The 12,109-nt window shown below is 40.5% G+C and overlaps 1 protein-coding gene across 2 annotated transcripts in view; it reads right to left on the reverse strand.

Moving 5' to 3' along the window:
- The window catches only part of GTF3C1 (general transcription factor IIIC subunit 1), a 43,346-nt gene that overhangs the window by 25,345 nt on the left and 5,892 nt on the right, over nucleotides 1-12,109 (reverse strand). Inside the window, exons 7-15 of one of the 2 annotated variants that reach the window (XM_065850686.2) lie at nucleotides 9,325-9,483; nucleotides 8,598-8,713; nucleotides 6,900-7,221; nucleotides 4,927-5,138; nucleotides 4,074-4,210; nucleotides 2,201-2,354; nucleotides 1,129-1,232; nucleotides 706-890; nucleotides 78-353 (exon numbers count right to left, since the gene is read on the reverse strand). In XM_065850686.2, the coding sequence (XP_065706758.2) occupies nucleotides 78-353; nucleotides 706-890; nucleotides 1,129-1,232; nucleotides 2,201-2,354; nucleotides 4,074-4,210; nucleotides 4,927-5,138; nucleotides 6,900-7,221; nucleotides 8,598-8,713; nucleotides 9,325-9,483 (1,665 nt within the window). Of the gene's footprint in view, nucleotides 1-77; nucleotides 354-705; nucleotides 891-1,128; nucleotides 1,233-2,200; nucleotides 2,355-4,073; nucleotides 4,214-4,926; nucleotides 5,139-6,899; nucleotides 7,222-8,597; nucleotides 8,714-9,324; nucleotides 9,484-12,109 lie in introns of both variants that reach the window. The other variant, XM_065850685.2, reaches the window with a different exon arrangement.

Consider the following 12,109-nt stretch of genomic DNA (forward strand, 5'->3'; position numbering starts at 1 on the left):
ATTGTCAAACAGTTATGGAGCTACTACACTGAACCATGGCGCAGTCTGTACTAAAGTCAGGACGTGCCACTTCTTACCTGTTTGATTAGACAAGTCCACTTCAGCCTCTGGTGCAGAGACTTCAGGATTCACCGCAGGTGTCACAATTTCTAAGGTCCCATCTGGCTGTGGTTCCAGTACAGCTGCATTCACATCCAGACCTTGTTTGCTGCCTTTTTTCTCGCCATCACTACCTCCTTTTTGCTGTGTTTCATTTAAAGGATGTCCGTAAATTAAGTACCAGAGGAACATGTGGACCATTCTTAAACGGGGCATTTTGGGAAGAAAGCCAAGAGAACGCCCGAGTCCTGGAACTGTGAAGGAAGATTAAAAAAGAGCATTAGAACAGAAGAAACATCTACCTCTGCAAAACTGACGTGAAGAAAACCAGAAGGAAGTGGGCACTTGAAAGTAAAAATAAGTTACAAATATTAAGAGACAAGCAGTAAAGAAAAAGTAGTGAACATAAATGCTGCAGTTCACAACTGTAAAAAAAAAAGGCAGTTAAGAAAACATCGGATAGTAAGACTGCTTTAACATAAACCTATTTTTTCTTCTATAAAAGAACAAAACCACAATTGTATCTTAGGAGAGCCCAATATTTGAAAGTGCTTATTAATAATAAATGGGAAAGAGAAAGATGACATAAAAACCACTTAACTGTACCTGTAACAGGATGATAGTTTTTTAGTTGTGTTATGCCCATTTTGTCATCAGTTTTTCGTGCCCGATTATTATTATCAGCTTTACATGAGCTTTCTTGCGTTTCTCCTGAATCAGGAGCTGCCTCTTGCCTCAGGTTTTCTTCCTCTGTGTGGTCCTGAGATGTTGGCGTCTGGGGAACTTTAATCCTGCATTAAAACCACACAGCACTTTGGTAAAAATTAAGCACAGTTCAATTCCTCTTCTTTCCTGACATCAGGAGATAGTCAGCATCTTGCTTCATCTCTCTGCTTCCACGTCTCTGTTGCTAAAGAAGAGATTTTTCTTTTCTTTTGCCTACTTTGTGTTTATTTCCCCTGCATATTTTCACATGCACTAGATAAGCCAGGTTCCCCACAAGCCACCCAAACCATCACTAGAACTTGCCTGTTTGCGGTGCTTGAATTGGAGATTCGGAAGCGCACCTGCTCAATGGCACTTTTCACAAGGGAATCGTTGGGACTCACTGAAGGATGCACAACAAACTCTACCTGTTCAGAGCAGCAGAAAGCAAGCAAAAGGTATTTATGGAGATATTGGTTCTTAATAAGCTGCCTAAATTATCAGAGATTAACAGACAGCTAATTAACAGCAGCCACAATGGATGAGTCCTATGAAGGTTTAATAATTCATAGAATATTAGCACTTTTGGATCAAAACTCCTGTTGCTAGTTTGTATTGAGCAAGAGGCCAGACTGTATGGTCTCTGTACCAATCAGCAGTTAATGTCATTTCTACAAACCTCAGGCTTTTTTGAAATCTGAAATATTTGAGGAACAAACACCTAAGCCTGCAAAGATTAGGCTGAAAGGGATAAATGGAAAGTCATACCTCATGAGGCCCAACTAATACAGATTGTTGCTGAAAGTACACACACCATTCAGTTTAGTAAGATTTCATATGTGCTCTACAGTAATTGTGCAGCAGGTAATTTTCAACGGATTATCTCCCTGCTTACGAACATTTCACACTAGATTTACAATAAGTCTCAGCTTTACAGCTATAAACACTTTACTTCCATAAACCTCAATAACAGTGGATTTTTGTTTAAAAAGAAACAGGTCACGTTCTATAAATTTCAACTCAGAAGCTAACTTATGATTTCTCATATACTCCTGACTTTCAAAAGGGGATTAAATAGAATTGTGTTGCAGTCTGACAGTCCAAGGAAAGAATCACGAAGTGCATAACTGATAAGCAGCAGAACCTCTCAGAAGGAGGTTCAGAGACTTTGATCTCTGGACTATTCCTTGGTTGCACAATTATCTGCAGCACAATAATTGAAAGCACTAATCTGGTTTTCACAGTAGCTTAGTTCAGGACATGTAGCTTCTGGGCAGCTCGACTGAGAGTTCTGCTACAAAAAGTGAAGTCATTTCAGTAAAAAGGTCCAAAACATTTTGATAAATGAGAAGGTTGTGAGAAAAGCTGCTTCTGCTGCCAGGGTTTGTGCAGTCACCTTTTTACTAATGCCATCCTGAATGACTGTGGTGCGATAGAGTCTGAGGAGTCCTTCTCGCGCAAGGTTCTGGACCAGTCGTACGATTGATTTTCTGCAGCACTTAGTGGAGACACCTTCTTGCTTTTCTTGATCCATGACCATTTTCTGAAGCCTAAAAGATGCAAAAAATACCTCACATTTTAGGTAGTTCGTAATATTGCTGGACTTAAGCAGTTTGTTAAGAGGATGTGGGGTGAACAGCATTTCCCTGCTTTTAGCAAACGATGCTCACTTTTCTAGCCTTTTGCTGTAGATAACTGGTAACTTAGCTTTAAATTTCAGCTGTATTTTCTTTGTAATGAAGCCTACCCTTTTTATGTGAGGACTGCTGTTCTGATGACAGCAAACTCTCGATGCCAGATTTCTCTGTGTGTGGCTATCATGCAATTATGAATCCAGCCTCTCTAAGGTCAGGAAAACCAGCTTTTGTTTAAAGTGCTGATTAAATATATGCAATTTATATTTCCACTTGTAAGCTCAGCTCAGCCTGGGGCAAATAGAATTTACTTAGTGGTGTTCAGAACTCAGAAACTACACCTGCAATCACCATAGAGATACACATCTCCCATCACTTGAAGCCCCTGCAGCAGTCTGCAGGAGCGCACTCACACCCTGCTCTCCTCAGCTCTGTTCTCATGCACTTCACGAGTGCTCCAGGCCCTACTTCTGAGTCCTGCAATCCTGGAGAGTCAATTCTGAAAAAGATATTGAAGGGCATTAAGGGAATGAGGCAACAAGTGAGCGTACACACGGACTTAATCTTTTTCAAAAGACTAGTAACTAATGTAACTGGAGTGACAACTCAGCAAATTTCCTTGGCAGAGGCTGGGGAGGGACAGAACTGTCACCAGTGCTGTGGGAACCTGTTGGCAGCACTGAAGAGGACAGCAGAGACCTAAAATATCCTCTGAGCCCACACTTCGTTGCGAGTAGATGAATCAGTGATGAGGCTGGTGCCAGAAGACAAGGCTCTAATTTTACAACGCTCTGCAATTGAACTACGTGACAGAAAGTTTCAAAATTCTCAAACCAGAGGAGAATAAAGCCATGATTTCTTACTAAATTCCTAGAGCAGGCAGCTGTGTGTATATTGACATACCGCGATCTCATATGCTGACACAGAAAATGGATGGTGCAATCCTGTTTGCAACAACAGTTCCGCGAATTTGGAAGCTCGGACTCCAGAAGAGCACCAGAATTTCCATTTCTCTTTGGAGGTGAATCTTAAAAGGCTGACAGACATTCAGGGAAGGATCTTTAATCCAGACAAGGCAAGTCAGGAGGAAACAACACTATACCACATAAAAGTACAAATAAAAGCAAACTTTCTGGACCCTATTAGAATTCTAGTAACCAATGACCACGGACATGAAGATCTGAGTCTCTACAGTCTGTGACATCATAACACATGAAATATTTTTGAAACCATGCAGGAATGAAAATTATGTGGATGAAAGAATCCTCAAGCAAGGAAGTGCTGTATCTCGCTGTGTGGCGCCAAGCACTGGCACACTGTGAACGGAGAAAAAGGTTCTCTGATCTCTATTCATGGGACTTACAGCATATAAAAATCCACTTGTGTCATTATCCGCAGAGAACTACTATTGCTTCCAAAGAGCTGATTAATTTTTAAGATTCAGTATAACTGCAATCCTCACACACCTTTCGTGTGCCATCCTCTCCAACATGATAGCAAACAGTGCCATCAGACACATGAAAAGCCAACAACAGAATAAGCACACAGGTTGCTTGCTAAAGGTTAGGTGACCCTGACCCTAACCCTAACCCAAATGCACCAGGCTCCTAGTACGCTGTTTTCAGATGAACTCACGTGAACAAGCTTTCAATTAGCCGGAGGTTTCGAACAGCTTCCACAATGAGATTTCGGCGCTTCAGCAGCCTGTACGTTTCATGAGATCTCTCCACTGCTGTAGCTTTGGAACGCTTTTCTTTCTTCTGACTGCACATCTTCTAGGGCACAGTACGGACAAAATGAAAATTTTACATGAAATGTTCAATGTCTTCAGCCTGACGTTGGTTCCTCACACAGTAGGATTGAGGAATTCAGAGTTTTCATATATTTATCTGTAACAAACTAAACAGGCAGGGACCCAAGGCAGAAACTAAGATTTCCATGCAGTTAGATGCGGAGATTTATGCACTTTCTATGCCCATTCCACATTCTGAGCCACTTGGACTTGAGAGTTAAGGCCTAGAAAGTTGGTAGCTGCCTTAACATCATGCTGAGTCCAAGCCAACATCTCCTCTTTCTCAGAAAGGCTTCTTGTCCCAGGCTCAGTCGTGCAGCAGTGAGGCTACACTTTTATGTTGAAACCCATTTATTTCTCTGGGTCTAGGGCAGACAGACCAGATGACATGGAACACTTGTGTGCACAGACAGACGTCAAGTGAGGACACACATTAACTCAACAAGGGAATTTGGAGAGCCCCAGGGAACCAACCCAGAACTGTATTTCTTACAACTACCTTGCCTCCTCCTGGAATAATTTTCACTTACAACTACAATGCAGCCAAAATATGAATGTACTTTGAAATTAAATTAAATAAAACAAAACAATGCCATAAATTAATATAAAGCCATAGCGTGAAGTCATGCTGTAAAAGTACATAACTTAGCTGAGATAACCGTACCAACAAGGAAATACTAAGACATGTGATCTTACCTTAAGGTCTTCCAGTCTGACCTCCTCAATCACAGCCACATCCCCGTCTTCAGAAGTGCAAGCAGCACAGGTGGGAAGACTGGACTCCTGCTTTACAGCTTCCAAAGTAGAACTCTCGCCTGAAACACTGTCTGGGAGCTCTTCAGGTTCTTCAAGAATTTGAGGGGAATGCAGCTTCTTCCGCTGAGACTTCACAGTCGTTGGCTTTGAGCCTGGTTTAAGAGCAAACAGCCTTGTAATTGGTCCGCTCTCACAGTTCCTGTAAATGTTCAGCTTTTCTCTTCATAAAAGTCCCAGGTAACTGTACTTAAAAGCATCCTGCTACATTTTTTCCCATATTCTACCCTGCTGGAAGCAGTGGTTTGATCATGACTGACTGCATTCAGTCTCCAAAAGTATAGTTTTAAAAAAACTGAACTCCCTGTCATCAAATAATTCTGTCTGTGCAGAAGCCATTTCAAGGGCAGACTTAGAAGACCATGAAGGGCCAGATTAACTTATCCAGAAAGTGTTGTTTGAAGAAAGAAGAGTTTCTGTCACAAAGATTCTGAAGTTCTGCCAGAAATATGACTTTTCAGACTCCAAGCAGAACAAGGATTTGGTACTACTGCAAAGATAATCTATGTAAGAAATGGAGATCTGTTCTCCCGTCTTTCACGGGAGTTTATCAGAGAAGTTGCAGGAACATCCAAATAGTTAAAATAAATAAATAAAAAACCCCCACCATATCCTTTTTAAAATATGTCCCCAAGAGGCCGGTAACTTTCACATTAAGATGTTCCAAACAACTAAAGAAAAACATGAAGCAATTATTTTCAGGAGCCATTTTTGTTACAATACGCTCAGGCGAGTAAGGCTGTGGGTCAAGTCATCCCAAGTCTATTCCTTCTTCAGAGTGGCTGGTTACCACCTCATCTGCTCTCAGATGAAAAATCAGCATTGCTCTGCTTAAACTCACCCCACTTGAAGGTTTGCATCGGTATGTGAACAAATACATTCTGCACAGTCTAAGACTCAATACCACAGTCTAAGACTCAATAGATATTTTCAACTGGAAGAAACCACTGCTAAAGGAGAAGAATTTTTATATGCTACAATTATAAAAAAAGGTCAACTGTCCAATCTGTCAGTTCCTGTGCTATTTCCCACGCCTAAGATGACATTTACATATCCAATGGAATGAAATGGTGTGTTTTAATGGGAGGCACAGCCCACCTTTTTGCTTAGTGAGGAATGAAGAAATAAAATATTCCAAGAAATACGAAATGCGTTCAAAACCCTTCTGAAGTATTCAAAGACTTTAAAAGCTATAGCTCTACCAAGGTGCTGCTCACTGATGGGCACAGCCCGAGCCGTTAGATATTTTGAAAAACAGCATCAATGACAGAGACCTGTCAGCTCATCACAGAGCATCCAAGGCAGATATCAAATTTACCCCAGGATGCTGTTTCTCTTAACGACTGACTGCTGGCTCCCATTGTATCCCCACTCTGCTCATTTTTAACCACACAGTCCTGCCTCCTTCCTTTCAACAGTTTGAGAATTTGTCTGACCCTATGCAGAATCATTTCAGCTCTTCAAGCCAACACAAAAATAACTGAGCATCCAAGGAGCAGGGTGTATGAGCCCGTTTCATTTGTATGGGGAAAAGGGGAGAAATGGCACAAGGGTAAGGAAAAGGTGACTTTCCCAGTGACTGGTGACAGTCAGAAACGTTCTTTGGTGCACACAAACATCAGAGCACACTTCAGCCCCCAGAATCTCCAGAGATTATCACACCTACAGTATTCTAAAACATAAGACTTCTGGTGGAAAGAGAACATCAAAAAAGCATGGAAATAATCACATAAGTGTAAAAATAGATATATGATCAAAAACTTTAATGGAAGTTACTAGCATATTTATAGCTTATTTTATTAAAGAAAAAAAAGAAAATTGCAAGGTTCTTTCCAGATTTCAGAATCATGATTTACCTTTAGCTGGTGTTGACTGATGGGTATCATCTTGGCAACTTAATTTCAACAGAGAACCAGAGTTGGTCTTCTGACCTTTTCGTCTCTTCTTGCCATCTTTTCCTTCTTCATTGTCAGATTCTGAGACCAAAGTATCATCTTCACCAGGAGGCACATCTTCCACAGGTGGGCAATCCTCTGGCACTAGCGCCAAAGTCACAGTAGCTAACTGCTCGCTCCGAGCCTTCTCCCTCTCAAACTGACGGTTTAAATCACTCTCCTCTGCAAAAGTGTATGAAATATACTTCGTTGTCCTTTGCCGACCTTCATCCTCCATAAACCCCTACGGAAATAGTCGGAATGTTATTTTACCACCTTACTTCTCCATTCTTACAGTCTGTTCTCCAGCATCAATAGTGGGAAAATTTTCTAACTGTTCTCCCCTCACATCAAAAGATATCAAGTTATGATCAATTTTTTCCAAATAAGAAAAACGTTGACTAACCTTAACATATAGAAATCAAAAGAAATACCATGCCTGAAAAATAAATAAATCTGCATTACCTGCATACTAGAATGAAACACCTACACTATGTGGGATGTATAAAACTCTAAGGAAGAACAAACTATATGTATTCAGACTGGAAAGGATTTTTCAGAAAAATTACTGCAATTTATTAGTTACAAGAGTGAATCAGAATTAAGTGGAGCTGCTGATGCCCTGTCCACTAAGACAGCTGCTTTCAAGTATCTTGGAACTCAAACACCTAGTCTATCACAATAGGGGAAGATGTCATCTTCCCAGCTGTCTTTGGAGAAAGTATGTTTACACATCCCAATCATTTATATAGTTTGTTAGTTTTTAATTCTATAGAAATATTTTACCAAATGACCAGATCTTAGAAAAAAAATTTCTCTGTTGAGGGAAGATGGTGATTATCCTGCCTTTGTGGGAAGGGACAGGTGGGTGCATGTGAGAAATGACAGCTGAATTCATTTGGCTTGTTGAAAGGAAAAAAAATATTGAAATACCTGGAAATAAGGAGTTTAATCATTATAACCTCTACAAAAGTAACTGTTTTTTTCCAGAGTTTACTGGTACTTTCAAAAGTAGATTGATAATTTTAAACATACAGAGGGTCTTGGACAAGATCCTTCAGTAGAGAATCTTGCAAAAGAGGAGTTATGTTATAGCAAAAAATGAAGTGGCTATTTTGAGTTGAGAGACATTTACTCTTGTTTCCACAAAGTACCAGCCCCCAGATTACCTGGGTCACCACTGACTACAGTGAGTGACTTGGGTCAGTCGCTGAGGCAGCGCTGAGGCTCATTTCTCTGCCCCGTCTCTTTTTGGGGAGCAGAGCTGCTTCATGGCACGGGGAACAGTGTTTCTCTGGAATGCTGTGAAGCGGCGCTCGGCAGAATCTCACCCACTGGTGTGGCTCACCAGAATGTGCCCTCAATATAGACCGCAAACATGGGGCCACGGGCATTTTTCCCCATGATCTTCATTACTTAAGCACCCAAACACAAATCCATGTAAAATACTTGTACATCTGGTCCAGCAAACCGATCTTACCGGCACTTTTTCACTGTCAGTTCTCAGGTCCCTGCCGTTTCTATTGTCTGAGGGTAACAATGTTGTAAGATACTACCACAGTTATCACAGTTGTATCTCCAGTTTGAATAAGAACCTACATTATTTTATTTTAACCTTACCTTGACAACTTTGCACCTCTCCAGAAGACGACAGAGCATCCTTGCTTCTAGCTTCCCCACATTCATAGCCAAGCGAATTTCTGCTTGAGAAATACCTTTGGTTCCCCTACTTTCAACTGTTTCAGAAAGGAAAACCAGAAAATATCTCAAGGAAATAATCTGATTAAATTACGTATACATACATTTGTATATACACTCATATTTGCTCTGAACAACTATACAGGTCGGATTATAAAATTTAACATTCACCACTAACAACTAAAGACATTTTCACAGACATATACAATATACAGTCAAATCCAGTGCCCCAGCAGAATGAGTTTGAAGGTGACAGCTTCAGATTAAAAGCAGGAGTGATTTTTTTTCCCCTGACAGCTTTCCACAGTCAGATACACATTTCTTCAGGAAAAAAGGTAGGACAAGAAGAAGGAACACTGTTTTCTTCATCACCCTTTCTCATCCTACCACCACCTCCTGTTTCTACCAAGCTGTCTTTGGTGCCATTGAACAGTTGATAAGCTTCCAGGGACCGGGTGGCAGCACCTACAGCTCCAGTTTTATCTGAACATAAAGTTCATCTTTTCCAAGAAAAATTTACACTTTCTGATACATAAAAAGCAATCAGAACTTCAAAATCTCCCCACCACGAAATATATCTTTCTTTTATACATACAAGGAATAAGAAGGCAATGGGAAAGTCTTTAGCACGGCACACTACATCACTTACTTAGCTCATAAGCCTGGGTGAGCATATCCCTTTCACAAACAATATCCACAGGCTGAACAGCTTTTGTGATGATCTCTTCTTCATCATCATCATTATAATCTTCCATTTTCTTCCGAAATTCCTTTAGTAATTTAAGACAATGGACCATGACATCAGTCCCTGTGAACATGAATGTTAGGAACAACTCTTAACGAAATGCAGGGTGTGTGCGCATGTTTAAACCATCTTCTTTCAGCAGCCTGGAGAAGCAGTTGTGCAATGGGGAACACAGAAGACCTATTGCTTATTTCTAGAAAAGGTTTGCAAGAGCTTTTCCCTGTATACGAGTCTGTCAAAATGCTGAATTTTTGAGATGCTCCAAACCTTCCCATCTGTGTCAACATTAGGACTGCCCAATACCGTGATTTATGAGTGGAGCGGAAAACACTGCAGCAGCAGGAGAAATTTCAATAGTACAAATAAATCAACGAAAGGCCTAAGTGCTGATCCACAGTATTACATCTTCAGAACACATTTCTTTCTACAGACTCAAAGCACTTTTTACTTTCTATAAATGCAAATCACACAATGAAAGAGAACCATACATTTGAAGACACAATAAGCTACCTACCTGCAAAACTGTTCCTTACTACAGGATTGCCTTTACTCAGCAAGTGATCAAACTGGATGTCAGCTGGTGGGTCCTATCAGGTGCTGCTGCCAGTTCCCAATATATAAATATATATATAAAAATATATACAGTTTTTCCTGTGTCCTAGCACCTTACATATTTGTATGCATATATGCTGGAGCAAGCATACACCAAACAACTAGCACCCTGCAGAAAATGATCAAATAGAACAGTCCTACCCCATCCAGTGAGCTATTACAGTGTAACTAAAATGTAGAGTTATGTTGCACAGTTCCAAAATTGCTATGAGAAGAGGCTCTTCTCAGCCTTTTTCTGCTGATTCCACAACACATGCTAGCAGTTATATTATGGAAGCTCTATATACAACCACGTATGAGCAGCCAAGCATCTAGATTTCTTATCCAAAGTCCTAACCTGTTCTCTGCACCTGGGGAACGGTGAGGTTTGTTAACCTGTATGGTGTACTGGAATTACATGCAATGAAAACAGAGACAAAAAAAATCTAAGGTTGTTATATACAAGAGCAGAACACGCTGCTGCCCACCAGCGACAAGAATCTCATATGATCCAATTCCACACCTTAACACATTACTGTCTGCTGGCTGTGCTGTAGTAACTCTCCACCTGCTTTACACTTCTGCAGTCTCACAGAAGAGTGGGACAGATGACTCCAGGAGAGCTGCCGCGATCCTGCTCCCTAAGTATGAGCCACCATCAGCAGTGCCATTCAGCTCCTGCTGAACAATTTAAGAGAGCAGCGGTAAGCTAGAACTCAGTGCGCATTGCCAACTGATCAAGTCACAGCGATTCAGCAGCTGCTGCAGAAGTAGCCAATTCATCCTGCAACAGTGGGTGAGAACAGCTACAGCCGCCCCTACTCCTCTGGTACAGCCCTGCTGCGAAAAATGCCAGGTGAAAGCTTTAGGTGAAATCATTAAGGTTTCAGTTAAAGAATTTTATTTTTTATATATATGATCAGTTACTGAAGCCCAGCTGACATGAAGTCAATCTGCGGTAACTCAATCATGTGACTGAGCTCCAGGGCAGATGATTCCACTGTATTTCCTCATGCTGAATTCTTTCCCTGCCGCTATCCTAAGATACTGCTTAGCACAGTAATTAAGTGCTGACATTCTGCTAGGGCTGCAGCACTGTTATCACACCCTCTGTGTTTCTATAGCCCATTAATTTTCACTCAAAGCAGTATTTGGAAAAACAAAACAAAAAACTCAACCAATTCTTTTTACTTTAGCTCCTGCTGCCCAATAATGTGCTTCCCATAGCAGATGCTCTGGCGTCATCCTCAGTGTGTCCCACATATTTCTATCTGCTTTCCTGTATAACTCTAGAGATTAAACTATCTTGATCGCCAATGAAAATCAGCTATTATTAATTAATCCTACTTTAAAACCTAGTGTTTTTGAAGGCATTTATGTGGATTTTCAGCTTTTGCATCTATAAGATGGAATTATCCTTCAAGTGAAAGATTCATCAGGTGTCATTTTTCATGACATACTTAAGCAGTAAATACAGTTGCCATTGTGCCAATCCATGACAAAACAGGAAACATCTACTGCCTTGTGGATTGTCACCAAGTTTATAAATGGACTTGTATTTTCTAATCTTCTAAATAAATTCTTTAATTGGAATTAGATGTTTTTAATACTGATTATAAACTCCGTCTTTTAGGAATACTACCTACTATTTTGGATTTTATTTGCAAATATCTTCAGCTCATCAGAACATCTCTGAAACTTAATTCTGCATGAGGAAGTATAAACAAATACAACCTGGTGTGATAGTACTCAAAGACAGTGTAAGAGTGAATCCAGGTTTTTGTCAACGACAATACTAAATGGTGTGACTGAAAGTATCTGTGTCATACAAGCCACTGCGAGACATTTGCTCAAACCAGAAATGCATTAACTATGTAAAACACCTATTTTGTAAGAGTTTGATTATAATTTTTTCCACATATTTTATTATACACTGAACCATTCCAGAATATTTTTTAGGATCTCCAGTGCCTTCTTCAAACTCTGAACTGAAATGAATTCTTCTGTGTAGAAGTCTCACTGTCAGCTGAGCCAGCAATGTGTCTGTGTGGCCAAGAGGCCAATGGTACCTGTGCTGCATTAGGCAGAGTGTGCTCAG

Source organism: Patagioenas fasciata, chromosome 15 (assembly GCF_037038585.1).
Source record: "Patagioenas fasciata isolate bPatFas1 chromosome 15, bPatFas1.hap1, whole genome shotgun sequence".
Taxonomy (NCBI): Eukaryota; Metazoa; Chordata; class Aves; order Columbiformes; family Columbidae; genus Patagioenas; species Patagioenas fasciata.